General features: G+C 42.7%; 1 protein-coding gene across 1 annotated transcript; it reads right to left on the bottom strand.

Moving 5' to 3' along the window:
- Positions 1–3,917: 3,917 nt before the first annotated feature.
- LOC133124085 (charged multivesicular body protein 2b-like) lies at positions 3,918–19,655 on the bottom strand. Its single transcript, XM_061234968.1, has 6 exons — positions 19,456–19,655; positions 16,659–16,750; positions 7,871–8,065; positions 6,599–6,701; positions 5,854–5,960; positions 3,918–4,872 (listed from the first exon to the last, which is right to left on the bottom strand). Exons 1-6 carry the CDS (start codon positions 19,487–19,489, stop codon positions 4,759–4,761), a joined length of 645 nt encoding a protein of 214 aa, XP_061090952.1. The 5' UTR covers positions 19,490–19,655; the 3' UTR covers positions 3,918–4,758.
- Positions 19,656–21,342: the final 1,687 nt, after the last annotated feature.

The raw sequence follows: 21,342 nt of genomic DNA, 5'->3' as shown, positions 1-21,342 counted from the left end.
GAGGTTCTTGAGGCAATTGAAAATATTCTACCTCTTTCCTGGAACACTGTGCTCTTTCTTTTTTAAAAATACATACATTTTTGTTGTTCAGAGCTGGAGGGAAAAAAATGCATTAGAAATTGCTTTGAAGAATAAGGATATTGCTGATTCCATAAAAATGTACTTTCTGTCTTCAGAGTTGTTCCAGAGAATGCCTGATGGCATATCCCATGTCTTAGTGCATATTGAGATAAGGGATGGAAAGTACTAAAAATGACAAAACTGTCATACGAAAACCTGAAGATAAAAAAGGCAGCAGGTCCCAATGACATATTGGAGAGTGCCCAAAGCACTAGGGATTGCCTATAAAACACAGACTGCATTATGTACTAAAATAAAATGGAGAATACCAGATGACTGGAAGCATAGTAATATAGCAGCAATATATTAAAATAAGTGTGACTGTGCTGATCAATGAAACTACAGGCCTGTCACTTTAACTTGTATCTGATGGAAGATACTGCAATCTACCACTACAGTACAGTCATTTTAATAATTGCTTGAAAAAAAAACTATATGTTAAACCGGTGGTTTACAAACTCGGTCCTGGGGGCCCCCTGTGTATGCTGGTTTTTGTTCCAACCACAATTTTCAACAAGCTGCTACTTTTTTCCTCAGTTAGGTACTTCATGTTTTGAGGTATTATTTGCTCTCTTAAACCACATTATGTTTGAAATTGCTATGCATGCGATGAGGAATAAAAGGCAGACGTTCATATTCTGCTTATTGAGCTAAACATTCATAAAATGAGTAGGCATATATTTCTTAACTGATCAAATTAAAGACTGAGATGAATCAAAAGGTTCCTAATTAGGTTGATGAATACAGGTGTTTAAGTTCTTTCATTATTTTTCCCATCAACATATTAACACAAGACAGGCTTGACTCATTAGCATTTTCTTTGTAGTTAAATGATCTACCACATGGTTAGTAACCTGTTGATTCACCTCCATCATTTGTTCAGTTACTCTCTTTATGTAATTATTTGCAATATAGCACAAGGTGAAAAGGGACTTGTATTCTCCATTGCATGCATAGCCATTTCTGACATGGCTTAAGATGGTAAATAATCTCTCTAAACATGACAGCTACCTAATTTAGAAAAAAGAACAGCTTGTTAAAATTCTGGGATTGTGATTGTGCTAGGAACCAAAAACCAGCATACCCAGGGGACCCCAGGACCGAGTTTGGTAATTACTGTCTTCTCTGATAGCCAATATGGCTTTTGCAGGGGAGGGCTATGCCTAGCAATTTATTTGAAATATTTTGATTCCAATAAGACTTATGGTATTGTATATTTGGATTAGCAAAAGGTATTTGATAAACCATATTACAGACTCAACGTGAAATTTAAGTCCTGGGTAAGGGTCAGTGAGTTAGTGAGTTGGAAAGTGGTTCTATGTACAACACAAACAGTAATGGTAGGAGGGATCTTGGGAGTGCCACAGACTGGTGTTTTCTTTAGATTAATACATATCTTGGCTAGGGACAGTAGTATCACATTCAATTAAAAGATTACACAGAACTGGGAAGACACTTTATTGCCCACTAAATTAATTAAATAATAATTCAACATAATCAAGAAATTAGTGGAATCCTTTAAATGAAATTCCGTGAATATAGATGAATATAAAGTCCTGCATATGGGAAATTAAAAGAAATATATGACAAAGGTATCTATGGGAAAATTTGAATGTGAGATCATTTGGAAAATAATTGTGGTAGCCATTGATTAAACCCTTTCTGCATGCAGACATTGTGCTGTAGCAATAAATATGGGACCAAGATGCCAGTGAAAAGTACTTAATACAAACCTAATGAATTATTAATTGTGTAAATGTTTTACAATAGCTTTGCCAGGCCACACAGAGTAGTGTGCAGTTCTGGGCACCACACTGAAAGAACGTTCTGGATAAAGCACAAAGAAAGCCACTAAAATAGATATTTAATCTCTTTATACTTAATAAAATGACAGTTTTACTGAGGATTTAATAAAAAACAGAACTAGAGTTCTAAAGTGAACTAGAATAGATATTCCAGGTGGAGGTCCATCAGTAGAACAAGAGGGTATCTCAAACCTGTAGGTGGCTGAACGGCATGTTCTTGTAATTTATTTATCTGACGCTTTTATCAAAAGTGAATTGCAGTTGATTTGACTCAGCAGGAGCAATGCAGGAATGAGGGCCTTGCTCAAGGGCCCAATGGCTGTGTGGATCTTATTGTAGCTACAGTACTGTGCAAAAGTCTTATGCACCTGTATAACATTCTGTACAGATAAGATTATTTAAAAAAAGAATTCAATGAAAGGACCTAAATAAACATACTATACATTTTACATTTTAGTAATCAATATTTTTTGAGATATAGAACTGCAGGACAGCGTTGGCTAAGACAATCAGCAGGGAGGTTGTTCCAAGCATGTTGGAGTACTTGCCACAGTTTGTCTGTAGACTTTGGTTGGCTCCTTGCTTCTGATCTCAGACAGCCTTGAAGTTTTTATGTAAAAAGTAGTAAATTGCTTACAGTAATATGTTACTTTCTTAAAATTAAATACAAATCTTTTGGAAAATAAATATTTGGAAATCTCAAATGTGTTATTTTATGCTAACACACCAAAAAATAAACATATATATAATAAAGTCTAGGGTGCCTAAGACTTCTGCACAGTACTGTACATCACCAACCAACCATATGGGCACCAGCCTCTAGGCTACAGGCTGCTCCCTATCATCAACATGTTTTATGATAGATTAATGGAGTTGTACAGAATGCTTTTCTTAATCACGTTGGATACAGTAATCACATGACTATCAGCATGACACAGCAGCCAATCATAAAACTGATCTGCAGTAAATCCTCAAATTGTGTCCGGGATTCTATTTGAAGCCGGGCCTCGGATAATAGCGTGGTCGATTCGAACAAATAAAGGCCGGCCCCCAAATACAAGCCGGGGTAATATTGCCTACCAGTAGGGCTATCAGTCCATGAGCACTAGAAGACATTGTTTCGATTTAACTCAATGAAATAAAACAGCTCTTCTTAATATTTTATATTGTTGGTTGGTTTAATACTGTTGCCAATGAAAAGTCGTTGTCCTACAACATGGGTCTCCAACACGTTGCTCTCAAGCTACCAGTCGCTCGCCGCCCCTGCCTCGAATACAAATAAAGGCCTGTGCTTTGTGCAGCCTAAGTAAATAAAAGACCCCGGCCACAATTTGAGGATTTACGGTACGTGTAATGCATGGGAGTCATCAGCCTGGCCAAATAGTATTTCTATTTTAGTTTTCACCCTAAAAATTTAAACAGATTTTGTGATTTAAACAAGTAATCATTTGATGCAACATTGACAGTCTGCTCAGTGGAGCAGTGTAATTGCTGTATGGATTTTGTGTTAGTTCATCACGTTTTAACAACAAAACCAGCAGACCCCTGTGGTTTTCCAGGACCTCTCATGTAGAGAATATTGACTTGTAATTGCATGGTTGCTTTTGATATTAATTTAGAATATCCCATAAAGCAAAGTGATACACAATGTGTACTCTGCAGTGGCCGATCATATGAAGTGTGAAAAAACGCAAACTGTCCATTCTATCGGGAACCCTGTATAATCATACCCACAGTGCACTGGCCCCAGTCAATACCTTCTGTAAACCGTAAACAGAAACACAAGTGCCAGCTTATAGTTTGTACAGTGGATGTCATTTATGCTTGAAAGATTTCCTGTAATGGCACTGGAATGTGTAATTCCTTTAGCTTTTCTGTGGAAAAGCCTGGTGGTGCAGTGTGAACACTCAGCTCGAATCTCAAGATGGAGGGTGCTGTCCAACGTATTCCACTGCAATTCCATCTGACGAACAAGAAGTACGCTGCAAGCTGTTCTTATAGCAAATAAATATGTATTTATTTGTAAAAGATCCATATGTTTACAAACCACCTAAAATGCAAACTCAAGACTGATCTGTAAATACTGCAATGAATAATCATTGTACAGTATATATTGGCATCCTGTAACCATTTAATCCCCAAAAATATGCGAGCTTCACACCACTGTTGCACTATTGTTATTTTTATAACCATTAGCATTAAATTAAATTATATGCATTAATTTTGGCTGGAGGTCAGATTCGGCTGATGCTAGGCTGATTTCATGCTAGTGTTAGTTAAATCGAAAGACAAACGCCTTCACTTCACCTCTTTGTGTTCAGAGAAGACTTGTCTGTGTGTTACAATGTCAACATTGCCAGAACAAAATGACAAAATCAGTGACTGATCACACTTGCACTTGGTGTGAGCTTCATTTCCTTAGTTTTCTATTTACCATGCACAAAAAAAAACTCTGTACTGCCAAATTATGGAGTGCAACAGGACAGCCAACATTTTTAATCATTACAAAGGCCAAGTGTTCCCAAGTGTTGGTTGTGCGTTCATTTAGTAAAAAACCAAGCACCTCTCCTATTGTCTGATTATTCTGTCACGCTTCCAGTGTCTCAGGTATTCCCCAGAAACAACAAACACACAAGCCAAAAGGACTGGCTCCATGGGGGAAAAAAATGCATATTTTCATACAGTTCTGTACAACAAACATCCCTCTCCCGGCCCGACGGCTACCCAAAGCATATACCTAAGGGAAAGAAAAGGAGAGGTTGCATCGGTTTGTAGAAGGAGCTCTTAAATCTCCCCACGATTCCCAGTGTCCAGGCAGAGGGAGCGGAGGGGTTCAGTCCACCCCCAGAGCCTTCAGCTGCCTCTCGATCTCCTCGTCCGAGATGCCAGCTGCTTTGGAGGTGGAGGCACTTGGAAGGCTCCTGCCAGCCGACGGAGCGCCCACCATCTGCAAAGCATCGTTAGCATCGGTTACTACTGCTCTCTGTATTCATCGTTAGCGTCAGTTACTACTGCTCTCTGTGTTCATCGTTAGCGTCAGTTACTACTGCTCTCTGTGTTCATCGTTAGCGTCGGTTACTACTGCTCTCTGTGTTCATCGTTAGCGTCGGTTACTACTGCTCTCTGTGTTCATCGTTAACACTGGTTACCACTGCTGTGTTTATTGTTAGCATTGGTTATTACTGGTCTCAATGCTCATCGTTAGCATTGGTTATTACTGGTCTCGATGCTCATCGTTAGCATTGGTTATTACTGGTCTCGATGCTCATCGTTAGCATCGGCTATTACTGCTCACTGTGCTCATCATTCGCTTTGGTTAGTACTGCTGTGTTTAGTTAGCATTGGTTATTAGTGCTCTCATTGCTCATTGTTGGCGTTGGTTACTACTGCTCTCTTGAGTACATTAGTGTTAGTTATGAGTGCTCTCCATGTTAATTGTTAGCATTAGTTAACATTTCCCTCTGTGCTCATCATTAGCATTGGTTATTACGGCTCTAGTGCTCGCTGTTAGCCTTGGTTACTACTGCTCTCTGTGCCCATCATTAGCATTGAATATTACTGCTCTCTGTGCTCATCATTAGCGTTGAATATTACGACTCATTGTGCTCATTGAAAATGTGAAATACAATTATTATTAAATCATGCTGTTTCTTGTGCACTATTTGGTAGTTATTATTTGAGGGGAAACAAATCGAAATGTTTTCGATACACTTTATGAAGAGCATTAACAAATTCATCCAATCCGTGTCAGAGAGACAAACAGCTTCCGTATTGCAGGCCCCAGTCCGTTTCCACTAGCAACTACATCTCATACTCAGGCCTAATATCACAGCTGGGTAAAGAGATAAAGGAATGAAAATCACCCATGGCCCCCGACTGCCATGGCAACAGCGGCCAGCCACGGCGACGGCAGTTCGTTTCCGCTCACCTTTCCCGAGATCTCGATGCCGATCTCATCCAGAACCTGGTTCACGATGCCCTCGGATTCTTCCTCGTCATCGGACCCCTCGAAGAGCTCGTCCAAGGTGTCGTTGACTGGGCGAGGAAGGAGAAATGCGTTGTAAAAGCCCATAAATCTGAAAATGGCTGCGAGCCCTTCGTTTCCGAACAGACATCTATCACTTTCATTATCTGCTATTCAGAATACCCAGCCACAGCTGCCGACATTGATTTAGCCCAGGGATCTCAAATTCTCCACCTGGACCATTCATTTATTTAAGTCAGGGATTGACTGAAAAATACATCCATCTTGTTTCCTATGCCAAAATTGACTGATGAAACCACAAAGCCCAGCACGCACTGCAGCCCGCCTTGGATAACCTGCCAGGAGCCTCATTTTCACCATCAACCCTTCTCAAACTCTTCACAGGAGGAGCCATCAGTGGAGGGGGGATTTACAACCAGGGCACGTCAATAAATCTGCTTTTACTGGAATACATTTGTTCACAGGTAGTAATTGGTAGCGGAAAGAGGCTGTGCGGTGTCAAAAACCGGGCGGTGGGGATGAGGAAGATGAGTTCCTGTTCCAATTCCCCCATGGCATATTTTACATTTAAATGCAGAACTTCACTTTGGAGTGTTAATTTATTTAAATGATACAATATTCATAACGTGCTGAATAATTCATTTACATATTCATGTTCACATTCCGAACAAATCTTTGGGAATCTTACTCATGTCCTCCGTCATGCCCATCTTCATGTTCTCCTTCTGGAAGTTCTGCATGGTCTGCAGGGTCTTCTGGGGGTCCATCTTCTTATTCACAGCCTGCATAGTCTGGAAAGGAAATGTAAACCGAGTCACCTTATGAGGGCCACACTAGTCAATGTATCTTTCTCAGGAGTACCAGGGCAGCACCCTACCTGGAACTATTTGTGCATACTGTATAGAAATGAGCAGATTGTTCGGCCTATGTTCTCTGCTGCATATATATAGAGTGGAGCACACCCACAAATTTCAGAGATGCAGACTAGCGGAACATAAACATTAAAAAGCAAGGAAGTCGCTCACTCAGGTATTCTCCTTTGCTATGTTTACACTTCATTGTTTTTAAATAATTTATCTGTTTCATAGGTTTCCTTGACTTTCATTGGCACAACTCTGACCCTGACATTGAGAATTACCAATAACACACTCCAAAGGCAATAAAAGGTCAAGAAGTATCAAAGCACAGTCTTCAAATAAATCCACACAATCTGTATGAAGAAAATTGAATTTAAATGAGCCATTTGACATCACAACAGGCTCATTTGCTTCAGCGTGGCCCACCTTGCAGCCAGAATAAATCCAAGTGCTCAGCACAGATGGTGTTCAGCTCATTTGAGCTAGCCAGCCAATCAGACCAGAGGTTCATTGATATCAATGAGCCTTAAAGTCACAGTCAGTAAAACAGCCTGTTCTTGGTAAAGCCCAAGAGAGGCTTTGGAGAATGGACATTGGATAGAGATAGTTTTTGGTGCTTAAAACCACACAAGTATCATCTTATGGATATCAGGATCCAAAATAAAACACTGGTAAGGTGTGCAATATGGGACCATTAACAAATGAGTGTTAAGGGGTAATTTCACAAATTAGAAGTTCCTGGCTGAATAAGTATGCTAATGAGCAAATCAAGGTGAAAACAATGGGGAGGACTTTCACTATCTGAAATTGGATATTCCAAAGACATGGAATGGAATTAGACATGGAGACATGGAGGTTAGGGACCACAGATGAAAATGAGCTCATTAGCTAACTCATTTAGCGCTTTTACATTGATGTGGAAACTGAAAAATGTGCACTGTCCCTGATAAATACTAATAAATTTAAATTCCACCTCTGGGTCTTTGGTCTGAGTTGGAAAATGGGCAGCAATTCAGCTATAGACAGTGGTGGGGACCTCAGCACACAGCCACTCGGAGAAGTGGAGGAGAGGTAAAAACGGTGCGGTGTGATTGATGTCTTACTTTGGTCGTGGTGGCCATGGCGCCAGCCATCTTCATCTGAGAGTTCATGACCTTCGTCTGCGTGGACATGGAGGTGACCTTCGAACTCACGGCATACGTGCGGGTTTTCTGTTTCCTCAGCTGCACTAGCTGCTTAGCCAGAATCTTGCAAGCTTCCTTGTTCCCTGACTTAGCCATTTTCTTGATTTCTAGCTCCTGTAAGAGAAAAGGGAAACAGAGATTATAACAGATGCCGGTTCTTCATGGAAGACCATCAGAGCCTGTATCTACACTGCCTGGCTTTTGCAAGAAGAAATGCTCCAAGGTTTGCTTGTTTGTTTGTTTGTTTGTTTCATTCATTCAAATACATAATTGCTTTGGATTCAAATACTTTCCTATGCTTTAATTACTTTCCTGAGCTTGTCCGGTGTATTGGAACCTAAGAAATCCTCTCAAAAAGTGCAAATCCTGCCTTCCGGTCCTCTTGGCTGGCTTAATTGCACTAAGCAAGATCAATTGAGCACAGAAAAGTATTTGAATCCAAAACAATTATGTATTTGACCCGGGTCTGGTTTCAGTCACAATTAGGCCTAATCTATCTGAAGGTCCTCTACAACACTGAGTAGACAGAACTAAGGCTACCACGATGAGTAAGAATCCCCTGGAAAATAAATAAGTAAATTCCATCTCAAATGATTTATTTTTCCTTTAACAGCTCTGTAAATGGTATTATGCAAAGCACACGGAAGACACTGTAATTAAATTCGATGACAGGTCTATTCAGAATGATACGGCTGCACAGACAGCATCAGGCAGACAGGATGTCTAGAGACGCGAGTAGAATTTTTATCAGCAGCTCAGAGCGTCTGTTCCACGTAGGCTGCGGTTATTGTGCCTAATCCACTCATACACTGCGAAAAACACAATGCGTACAGACAGAAACGGAGGAAAAGGGGGCACTGAAAATCGGTCCACTGAGAGGATCTCTTATATAAGCAGAGAACGGGGCTTCCGTGATTTCGCACCAGGCAAGGGCTCAGCATAATTTTTAAATCATGCAGAGTGACGCATGAAACAATACCCAGCCGATTCACCTTCTCGTGATGAGGGGACCGAACCCATGCACTTTACAGAAACGGTAAGTTTATCCCAGAGAACTTCCTGGACTGTGGTCTACTCTAGTCTAGCAAAGCAACCTGCTCCATTTCTAAGCGATCAGTAGACAGCAAATAGGGTATCTGAAAATTCCCCCAACCTTGCTGAAGGTAAGCCTGGCTATAGTATTTTACTCAGTGTAAACATACTCCTTTTTGACATGTTCGGGGCCCAGGCAGGTTTATCCTTGTATCACTCTTCCCATAAGAACACATACTGCCCTGGCCAGCTGTGGTAGGTGAACTGAAGAGGTACCAGATCTGGGCCAATAAATCAAAGTTCACCACTTTACTGAGCTTGTCTGGTGTATTAGAACCTGTGAAACACTCACAAAAAGCGCAAATCCCACCTTCTGGTCTTCACGGTCGGCTCAATTCCAGCAAGGAAGATCAATCGAGCACAGAAAGGTATTTTGTTTTCAGACAATTATGTACAGTTGGACTTTTAACTGAATCATTTTGGGATGAGCACCTTAGCTCTAGGGAACCACAGCAGTGGCCCACCATGGAATCAACATGGCATCCCAGCCAGTGCCTTACAATGGCAGTTGCCAAATATAATTTCTCCGTTTATCAAAAGATGTCAAGATCCGACAGACCGACAGCAGGGCTTTTATTTTAACCAAGTCTTTTAAACCCTATGATGCTAAGTCATAACGACATCAGCTTAATCACTTTCTTCAACCACACACAATCTGCGAAGGTTAAGAACTCTTTGTGACAATAAAGGAGAACAAGAACATTCAACCACTATTACTTACAGCAGCAAAGAGGTCAAACTGCCATTACTGGAACCTACAGCACTATGTGAAGCCAACATCACCAACGCTGACAGATCCCTTCTGCACAGGCTCCCATTATTTAATTGGCAGCCTTGCTGAAAAGGCGTAATATACAGTATACTCAAATAGACCTGCTGTATTTGAGTCCATAAAAATGGAATTTGATATCAAGAACAGCATGCAACCATTTAAATGATAGGAATGAATAAAGCAGAAAAAGAGCCTCAGAGACAATATTAATGCATACTCCAAAAACTGAACAATGACAGACATTCATTCAGCGAATGAATACAACCGTTACTCCTTCAAAATGGAAACTATTACCGTGCTTTTGTGCTGTTCTCCACACGATCACTGACTATTACCCAAAGCTGTCGGCTGAAAACAAATTAACCACTTAACCTTATCCTCAAAAGGGGAGTCGGCATATCAAACCTTGCTGAATTTTCCCAATGTGTCTAGACTGCCGACCGTACAGAAATTAAAATGAAATGCATTTAGGAAGCATTTAGCGAGGTGTGACTTCAGCCGCAGAACCTTCCTTGCATTTTCATAAGGGATGACCTCAAATATGATGCGCTGTGATTATCATTCATTTTTTTATTCGACAATGAGGTAAAATTATGTGAAGGTTAAGCTTTCTATCACAAAATAATTATTCAATAAAGTTTATTTAAAAAAATCATTACTTTGGATAAGATTGTTCATGCCAGTGTAGGAAGACAGTAAGAATGCTGGAGGACAGCCGCTAGCTCCTCATTACAATGACTCGATGACTCATCATGTAGGCGTTGATGGACAGGTCATCAACACCTACAGGATAAACAATCTTTAAGGCCCCCGAGCCACACGTCAGATGCATCTTCTGAAACTGCATTAAAGAGAGCCAGGGTCCTCACTGCCATGGTAATAAGGTGGGCAGGGCCAGGCATTCAAAACTTGACCTCTGTATACAGTAACCACAGTTCTGTAAGACCTTTTGAAGAATTTACATCACAATTACCAAAATTGATTTGGTATTGCTTGTGAGCAATTGTAGGCCATTTAAATAGGTGTGTCAGAGCGACGCTAGCATCGCTCCGTCCCCGTTTGTGATGTTATGTTTCACCCCATCCTAGTCTGCTCTCTCCCTCGAAGACACCCCCTGCGACGTGGGCCTCCACGGCGTCGGAACCCCTCAAACCTCAGCTATCCCCCGCTGACCCCCTGTGAGGACTTTGCTGTCACAGGGGAACTATGGAACTGCCAGTCTGCCACTCGGAAGGCTGACTTCATCCCTGCGTATGCCTCCCTCCAGTCCCTACAATTCCTTGCCCTAACTGAGACCTGGATCACACCTGACAACACCGCCACTCCCGCTGCCCTCTCATCCTCCTTCTCCTTCTCGCACACTCCCCGGCCTTCTGGCCGTGGCGGTGGTACTGGTCTTTTAATTTCCCCCTCGTGGAAATTCTCTGTTCTCCCCCTCTCTGACCTGTCCATATCCACTTTTGAATTCCATTCTGTTGCAGTATCCTACCCTACTAACCTTTTCATTGCAGTTATCTACCGTCCTCCAGGGCCCCTGGGAAACTTCCTTGATGAGCTAGACACCCTTCTCAGCTCCTTCCCTGAGGATGGCACCCCACTGATTCTCCTTGGAGACTTCAACATCCACCTAGAAGCCTCCCAGTCTGCTGCCTTCCTACCGCTAATCCACTCCTTCGGCCTCTCCCTGCAACACTCTCCTCCAACCCACAAGGCGGGCAATGTCCTAGACCTTGTCTTTGTAAGGAACTGCTCATGCTCCGATTTCACGGTTACCCCTCTGCATACATCTGATCACCACTTCATCTCATTCTCCCTCCCTCTTCTTCCCCATCCTCCTCCCCCTCCTCCCACCCACACTTCCTCAGCCCGCCGAAACCTCCGCTCCCTCTCACCCTCTTTCTTTGCCAGCACCGTCACCGCCTCACTCCCCCCTCTCGAATCCTTCTCCAAACCCCCTGGTGGCAGATGCTGACTCTGCATCTGCCACCCTCCTTTCATCTCTCTCCTCCGCCTTTGACTCTCTCTGTCCCCCTGTCTCAAAGCCACCTCGCACATCCCCTCCCAGTCCTTGGATATCTAACACCCTCCGTACCTCCAGGGCCAGCCTCCGCGCAGCGGAGAGGAAGTGGGGGAAATCCAGAGACGCTTCCGACCTCATGACTTACCAGTCTCTCCTGGCGGCATTCTCTTCCGATGTCACTGCCGCCAAAGCAAAATACTATCAAAAACAAATTCAGAACTCCGCTTCTAACCCCCAGAAACTTTTCTCCATTTTCTCCTCTCTCCTCAACGCACCGCCTCCTCCTCCTCAGTCCTCCTTCGCTGCTGATGACTTTGCTGATTTCTTCGATGAGAAGGTCACAGTCATCCGCAGATCCTTTACAACCACCGCCCCCCTCACTGTGCCCTTCCCCCCCTCTAGGCCCATCCCTTCCTTTTCCACTTTCTCCCCCCTTACAGACTCTGATGTTTCTCAACTCCTGCTCTGCCACCGCCCTACAACCTGTGCCCTTGACCCTATCCCCTCTTCTCTTCTCCAAACTATCACACCTGACATTCTCCCATTTGTCACCTCCCTTGTCAACTCCTCCCTGTCTTCTGGCTGTTTTCCGGCATCCTCCAAGAGGGCCCACATCACTCCGCTGCTAAAAAAGCCTACCCTGGATCCCTCCATCATCCAGAACTACCGCCCGGTATCTCTTCTTCCTTTCCTTTCTAAAACTATAGAACGAGCCGCTTCTACTCAACTTTCTTCCTTCTTTTCTAACAACAACCTGCCAGATCCCCATCAGTCTGGCTTCAGATCGGGCCACTCGACAGAGACTGCGCTCCTCTCCGTCAGTGAGTCACTTCATGCCGCACGAGCAGCCTCCCTCTCCTCTGTCCTCATTCTTCTAGATCTCTCTGCTGCCTTCGACACTGTGGATCACTCCATCCTCCTGTCTGCCCTGTCAGCAACGGGCATCTGTGGCACAGCCCTGGACTGGATTGAGTCCTACCTCTCTGGTCGCTCCTTCCAGGTTGCCTGGGCTGGTTCGGTATCGACACCTCGGCCCCTCGCCACAGGAGTTCCCCAGGGCTCAGTCCTTGGCCCACTTCTTTTTTCTCTTTACACTCGCTCCCTTGGCCCTGTGATCACTGCACATGGGCTATCCTACCACTGCTACGCGGACGATACCCAACTCTTCGTCTCGTTCCCGCCGTCTGATACGCAGGTTTCAGCCCGTATCTCTGCTTGCCTGAGGGACATCCAGAGCTGGATGGACAACCACCATCTAAAGCTCAACCCAGGTAAAACTGAAATGATATTCATCCCTGCTAATACCTCTCCCCATCTGGATCTCTCCATTTCCCTCGGGGATACCACACTCACGCCGTCACCCAGTGCAAGGAACCTCGGCGTGGTGATGGACAGCAGACTGTCCCTTTCCGAGAACATTGCAGCGGTGACCCGGTCTTGCAGGTTCTTCCTATACAACATACGGAGAATCCGCCCCTTTCTCACCCCCTACTCGACCCAGCTCCTGGTCCAAGAGATGGTTCTGTCCCACCTGGACTACTGCAATTCCCTCTTGGCTGGCCTCCCAGCGTCCGCCATCAGACCCCTCCAACTCATCCAGAATGCAGCAGCTCGTCTGGTCTTCAACCTTCCCAAATAATCACACGTCACCCCCCTGCTTACTTCCCTCCACTGGCTGCCTGTCATGGCTCGCATCAAATTCAAACATTGGTGCTAGCCTTCCAAGCAGTTAAAGGGTCTTCCCCAGCTTATCTGCAAAAAATCATCAGACCCTACACCCCTGCCAGACCTCTTCGTTCAGCCTCCACAGGCCGCTTGGCACCTCCCCCTCTCAGAACCTCCACCTCACGCTCACGACTACTGTCTGTTCTGGCTCCACGGTGGTGGAACGAACTCCCCGTTGAGGTCAGAACTATAGAATCTCTCCCCACCTTCAAGCGCAAGCTGAAGACACACCTCTTCAAGCAGCACCTCTCCCCATCCCTCCCTACCTCCCTGTGAACCTTAATTGTTGTCTCTGTGACTTGCTTTGTGTATCGGTATTTTTAGTTGGCTAGGTAAGCAGTGTTTGGATAGTTAACTTTGGTGACTTTTGCTCTGTTTGTTTGTTTGTTTGTTCAAAAAAAAAAAAAAAAAAAAAAAAAAATTGCCCTTGTCCTTATCTTTGTTGTACAGGTAGCAGTTGAAATTGTACTTACCTCTAGGGTCTTTCAGCGAACTTATCCCTGGTTATGGGTATGCACTTTGTTGTACGTCGCTCTGGATAAGAGCGTCTGCCAAATGCCAATAATGTAATGTAAACAATTACTGGCTTTTTGGCTGAACAAAACCAAGTCAGAAACAACTTTAAATTTTCTTATGCCCACCTGTTGATGCGTTAGGAAAGCTTGGCTACTGCTTGTTTTGACAGTAAAGAGACTGAACAGGGAGAAGCAGCAACCAGTGTTGGCAGCCTGTAGCCTAGTGGCTGGGCCTGGAAGGTTGGTGGTTCAAGTCACTTAGACAGGATGTTCGATTTAATTTGCATTTTTGTGCATTCACTGGCTTGGTTTCCATCTTAGCATAACGTGTTAGCTTAGCACAAAGCCTAGAAACCTATTGGAGTCAGTAGCCTACCTCCTTCAAAGTGAAGAAATACACTTTTCAGGAACTCCGAAGCCGTCTTATTTACACAAGGTATCATGTATTTGAAACACACGTGTGGGGAAAAAAATTGTAAAAACGAGAGACATTGTTTTCGGAGAACTTAGATGTTTGGAACTATAACCGCTGAACACACATGTATCTGTGCACCTTCTGAAGGTATAGCTAGATCCAGCACAAGAGCTAGATTCCTTCAGAAGGTGCACGGATCACTGCACTCAACCAGCAGAAGATGGAAGGATACATGTGTGTTCAGTGGTTATAGTACCTATATAATATAATACCTATGATACCTGGTGTAAATATGACAGCTTCAGAGTTGCTGTAAGGTGTATTTCTTTGAAGGAGGTAGGCTGCTAACCCCAAAAGGCTTCAAGTATTTATGCTAAGCTAACACGTTATGCTAACATGGAAACTGAATCGAACTTCTCGTCTAAGTCTGGGTAAATCGGAAAAAAGGTGTATTTCCCAAAACGTCTTCCTTTAATAAACTGTAAGTCGCTTTGGATAAAAGTGTCATCTAAACAACTACGATGTTGACGTGATGATGATGGTAACTTCAAAACAGACTAATCCCAGAATGAACACAACACATAGACATCCTATTCTTCCCTTTGCCTTTGCCTGTCTCAGAGCTGACAGCACATATGACATCCTTCTGACTCTTGGGAAAACACAGACATCAAAATTTCAGCCTTGTCCTTCCTGTCTATGAAATGTTCCAGACTGCGGAAAGGCTCTGGATCAGTTGTTCTCACTCCACGTCCTGGAGAGTTGCAGGGTGTGCCGGTTTTTGTTTTTGCCTTAATATCAGCAACCTATTCAGACCCAAGAAAACCAATCCAGCGCACCCAGCAGCTCTCCAGGACCAGGAATGAACACCACTGCTGTGGGTTGTAGGAACTATAACTCCCACAATCCCACAGGACAATTCCGTGACGTCAACCCCGCATGACATCTAGCTTGGTTCAGCCAATCCTGTAATGGCGGCAGCAATAAACTTTCCCGTATAAGAGCAAGACATGTTCTCGGGATCCCTCTTCCCTTGCCTTTCTTCATTCTCGTCCTCGACGCACCCTTTTTGGCCATTCGCTTCAGCTCATCTGCTCCGAGACTCGGACAGAGGCTGAATGCTGCACAGCGCACTACCAGGCCTACGGACACACCTAGTTACCTTGCGGTAACTTCGTGGCCTATAGCGAGTGGAAACTGGTGTACACGGAATGCTACATCAGCTTTCCCCTGCAAAGCTCACCAACATCAACGAACCTTTCCACCCGGAAAAAGGACCAGCGAACATCCTTCCAGCAACCGAGCGGACCAGACAGCAACGCGTATAAGACATGTATAAGAAGCCCCAGCTTTGCGCACCTCTCCAGGACACGCATTCACAGCACCATCGCAGCTCCTATAAGGACAGCACGTCTTTTGGATCCAATGCATATGGACTCAGTAAGAGAACAAACATTCAGGCATAGCCAGTGTTTAGTTTAGTTTTGACTGATATTATATACTGACAAGTAGCTAACTCTATCACTGACACGCCCAATTTCCCTTTCCTTTGTCCAAGGGACGCACGCACGCACGCACGCACGCACGCACGCACGCACACACGCACGCACACACGCACGCACACACACACACACACCCCCTACTAACTTCCCGTTAGTTTATCTGTTCTGTGTTTGTATGTTTGTTTAATAAATATATTTTATTAAACCCGGTGTCTGTTTTGGCGTCACAACCATCGGTATGTTTAATCATTAATATTAGTTGTTTTAATTATTAATTAAAATACAAAATTTGTGGTTAGATATTTCTGATAACAGTAATTTTGAGACTGATTACTTTTTGCAGTTATACTGCTACATAACATTAACTGGCGCCCCGGTTTCGTAGAGTAAAATCCCTACGTTATTCGACGGTCCGTGCGAGGACCCTACATTTATTTGGCGGCCCGTGCGAGGACCCTACAGTTTATTTGGTGCCCTGTGCGAGGACCCTACACGGTGTTGCAGCATCATAGCCTGCATGTGGACAGTGACACACACAGGGGGGATGAACAGGCCTCCAGAGGCAGTGAGGGGAGGTAGCCACAGCCTGAGTGGGGAGCAGGTTCACACTCTGGCAACCCTATAAAGAAGAGGGAGGGAGAGGCCTCCATTTTCTGCTCTGCTTACAATCTGCTTTTCCTGTTTCTCCAGCGCAGCTCGCTCTCGGGTAATCTGTCTCTGCGTCCCCCTGAGCTCCTTGTTCTGCTCCTTTATGACATCTGTAGCAGAAGAAAGGGAGGATATGGTCACTGGGTGCAGTCACAGCAATGAATAGGGAAAAGCAGGGTGTTATATGTGAGATGATGTGACTGGTTTTATCATAATCAGCCATATGTCACAACAATTTCACATAAATCAATGTTTATGTAAAAAAAAAAAAAAAAAAAAAATTTGGGCTGTTTTAGGCTTTCATCTTCATTTTGTATAACAATATCTTGGCTTTCATAAGCAGCATGTCTTAAAGGAGTAACATGGTGGTTGGTCACACATTCTAGGTTTTTCTATTTAATTTTCACAAGAGGGCATTGAAGAAACACAATGAAAGTATTAAATATGTTCGTTCTTTAGTTTTGGAGAAGTAAGCGTTTGAAATTTATTGTCGTATTTTCAACCGGTTGAAAATGTTCTCCTAGTAGTACGTCACACGAGGATAACCACTCCCCTTATCCCTCCCCTATAATTTGTGACCCAGAGTTTGTGCTGCTGGCCTACAGGAACGTCATAGCTAATTAATTCCCATTACCACACCCAAACATTTCAGGTGAACTTTTATAGTGGGAAATTTAAGCTTTGGAAAAAAAAGTTTGAAAATATATTTAAATGACTGAATAATAGAAAGATTATGGACATTTGTTTTATTGTTGCCTAAAGACAACTGGCAAGTATCACATTCAACCACCATGTTACTCCTTTAATGCCAAACAGTTTTTAACACAAGATGTCAAAGTGAAAGTAACACAAAAGTTGTGCATTGTTTGGAGGCTAGCCAGCTTGTCACCGTTCACCAGTCATAAACAACCACATCAGCTGTGTTCGTGGCTGGCTACATGTTAATGTACTTGTCATGGTCTGTATGTCTTAATGTCAAGAGGTGTCACTCGCTGAAACGGGACAGAGCGATAACTTTGGTATCATTAGAAAAATTTAATTCTCCTCTATCAATTAGTTTCTCAAACTCAAAATACTTTTTGGGGTCAATACGACTGATTTTGATAGATTCCTCAACTGAGGATGTGAAAGGTTAGTTGATTACAAAACAATAGGCTACAGAAACACCTTTCTTATGTATCAGAAACATGATGATAATTTTTGATGTGTACTTGTCTAAATACTCAGGCCAGGTTAAAAGAGCAATTTTGTTTTCCTTCTCAAAAACGACAGTCTGATGTTATTCATAATGGATCCAGTGGCTCACTGCGGACAGACAATACCACTATTCCAGATTCAAGCTGAGTACTTGTGTCTCTAAATGTACAATTTATGATTAATGCAATGCGATTATTTTAACAATTGTGTTTAAATAATCGCTTTCATGCCCATGGTAACAGAAATCAAAACATAGGCCTGATGAACAGAACTGATTAATGTTGATGAAAATGTCAAATAGTGCCACCACCACAGACACTATGTAAACTGCAGACATTTAATTAAGCAAAGTTGCAGGGTAAAATCCAATGCCCAGCATTCTACAAATTCATAAATTGTCACAATGGTCACATTCATTTCTAATCATGGCTCTGAGCCTGTATCACAATTCTGCAGCTGCTGTTTCCTCTGCTCAGGGGCCAGCACTATTAAATACACATACTAATAAAAAGCAACATGACGCAAATGTTGCCATTAATGGAAGTCACCCCAAATGTTCACAGTTGCATTCCTTATGGGGCCTGTACTGTACTGTATTTCTAGTGGCATTGCTACTTGGTCAGTTTATCTGATTATTCAACAAGGGTTCAAGTTTGTATCTTTGTGATCACTCTAGCACTTGGAACCATACTACCCCCTTGGGTTTTCAGCGCACTTGTCCCTGGCAATGATTTGCACTTTATTGTACGTCACTCTGGATAAGAGCGTCTGCCAAATTACTGTAATGTAGCTTAATGTAATGTCATTTGAAATAATTTCACATTGAATTTCAAGAGAACTGATCAATTGCAGAACTGGAAAAAGGAAAATCCTCAAATGGATTTCAGAAACAAATTTCCATCTGTCAGAAAGATAGACAAGGAAGCTCCCTTTCCCCGTGGAATGTGTACATTTGCTATACAACACAATGATGACCGTTTTTCTATAAAATACGACGAGTGAATGAACCAGAATATGGCAAGTCTAAAACTGTCACTACTAATAGTGTGCTACATTTTACCTTTCCGACTGGTTCCATTTTTAATTGTGCGTAAGAAAGGAAGGAAGGAAGGAAACGATAATATCATCAAGAGTTGGCTTGCCGGCGGGTTAAACATTCAAGTTATTGCATATTGATAGCAATGTTACCTTGGTTAAAGTCTTGAATTTGCAGCGTTAATGGACAATCAACGCTTTGCTAGCATCTGTAAAATAGCTTAGCTAAAGGGCTAAAGGGCCCAAAAGGCATTCGACTATCATAACAGCGAACGGTTGCTAGACAGCTACCAACGACATATCATTGCTGAGTTACTAGCCTAATGTCGGCCGCAAACAGGTAATTTAACTTGGTTAATTAGAATGTAAACTGACTAGCGGTAACGTTATTTAACTAAAGTTAGCTAGTTAAAACGAGAGAAGCTCAGCTAACAGCAGTCTAGTAAGCGTTACCTAGACGAGTTCAGTAGCTAAACGTGCACTGTATTAAGCATGCTAGCTCAGTTCATTATACTGTCTGGCTAAAGTTAGCTAGCATAAACGCGAGCTGGATTGTAAACAAAGCCGGTGAAAATAAACTCACCATCAACCGTCTTCTTTTTGAAGAAATGCGCCATATTTAATGTTTATTCTTGGAGAAATATATGTATATTAATAAATGTGAAAGGACAATGTGTTCATAAAAAGTATGTCAACAACTCTACTGTCAGGCTAACGTTATTTACATGACTTTACTTCCTGGTTGGTTCCTGAGCAGAAACTGCTGCAAGTTTCACGTGATAATTACTTTATCTGACGTCACTAAAGGTTCTTTCCACATTTCTCGGGTGGGTGGTTTCGCTCTGGGCGGAGTCGCTCGGAAATCACGCGTTTGTGACGGGTATCGCACTGGTTTGTCTAAAAAATGATACACTACGCTACAACTCTTCTTTTTCCAATGGTGAGCGAATGAGAGTCCTGCCGCCTAAATAGATTTTTAAACTGAGACACCGCAATTATTTAGATTGAAAGACTGCCTTGTATCAACAGGTGCTAACGTTAGTTGTCATTGTTTACTTAGCAATCAACCCGAATAGGGCCCAGTATTTCAAAACTTCCTTTGGATAGGATTTCAGCAATCGGATAGGATTCAATCTCAAAATTGGGTATTTCAAAACTAGAAGCTGCGATCCTGATCCTAAAAATTGTGATACATATTTTGTAATCCAATCCAATCCAGAGCTGGTTGGTACCTTGCATGGCAGCCAATCGCTGTTGGGGTGTAAGTGCATGTATGATTGGGTGAATAAGAAGCATCAATTAAAGACGCTATATAAATGCCAACCATTTACGATTTGCTTAGAATTTAGATCAAATGTTGGTTTTGAGTGTTTCTAAATTATAAAGTGGAGATTAGGATAGTTTTGATACTGAAAATCAGGATAATCTTGATCCCACTGAAAGGGTAGATTCAGGATGGATTCAAGGTAGATGTAGGGACACATGGCACATCTTAAAAAAAAAAAAAGTTTTATCCAGTGATTGCACATTAATTAACACTAACCCTTCCAAAACAATGTCCATTCTAAATTGACAATAACATATTTTCGAGAAGAACCCACAACACTAAATAGTAAATGCTTTGGGATGTTATTTGAAAATATATTCTGTTATATATTCTAAAATAATTGCCTAGTGGGTATGCGCAAAAACAAAAATATCATAGTTCTTCATCAGAAAATTCTATGCCAGAATCCAGATGGACCTGTTGGACAGTGAAAGAGACAAAAAGAGCTTTTTGTGATTTAATCCTATCCGATTACTGAAATCCTATCCAAAAAAGTTTTGAAATACTGGGCCCTGGGAATCATAAAAATTACGTGAGGTTGTTGATTGGCTATGTATGTGTAACAGCAACGTCCTCGGTAATTTCGCACCAATCAAATTTCTGCCTGCACTTAGCAGGGTGACTGTGTTAACAGTGGAATCTTGATGCGAGGCAGAGACAATGAAGTTGTGATCGTAAGCATCACCCCCGATACTTTTTATCTACAATTTAGGGTAGCTGATCATGTCCAGGTGAATATGCTCTTGAAAATAATAAGTGGCAGTACCACAGTACAAGCAAGAAAACCAATAATGATAATTGAAGTGCCTGGCTCTGCTTGACTTATGATGACTGTGTTTTGAAGAATACCCAAATATTTTGTTTTGCATGATTTTTAAACAGGTGGCATGGATGGTGCAGTGGGTAGCACTGCCGCCTCACAGCAAGGAGGTCCTGGGTTCGAATCCCCGTCGGCCAGGGCCTCTCTGTGTGGCGTTTGCGTAACTTATTTTTTCAAAAATGTCAGTTGGAACCTTATAATTCTCAGTTCACGAACTGCCAACGAAGACCGGTAAGAACCTGAAACGAAGAGGTGAGAAGTGATGAGGGAATAGATTGAGGCGAAGATGAGGAAGAGAGAGCGGACTGGAGAACGTCTTAGGT

Source organism: Conger conger, chromosome 3 (assembly GCF_963514075.1).
Source record: "Conger conger chromosome 3, fConCon1.1, whole genome shotgun sequence".
NCBI lineage: Eukaryota > Metazoa > Chordata > Actinopteri > Anguilliformes > Congridae > Conger > Conger conger.
The sequence above is the reverse complement of the archived record's forward strand: the minus strand, read 5'-3'. Positions and strand labels throughout refer to the sequence as shown.

Excerpts from the sequence above, each read along its gene's own strand:
- LOC133124085 (XM_061234968.1), bottom strand. The coding sequence starts at position 19,489 with ATGGCGCATTTCTTCAAAAAGAAGACGGTTGATG. Across the intron at positions 6,702-7,870 it reads CCATGGCCACCACGACCAAA|ACTATGCAGGCTGTGAATAA; the intron begins GTAAGACATCAA and ends TTTCCTTTCCAG. Across the intron at positions 4,873-5,853 it reads GCATCGAGATCTCGGGAAAG|ATGGTGGGCGCTCCGTCGGC; the intron begins GTGAGCGGAAAC and ends GATGCTTTGCAG.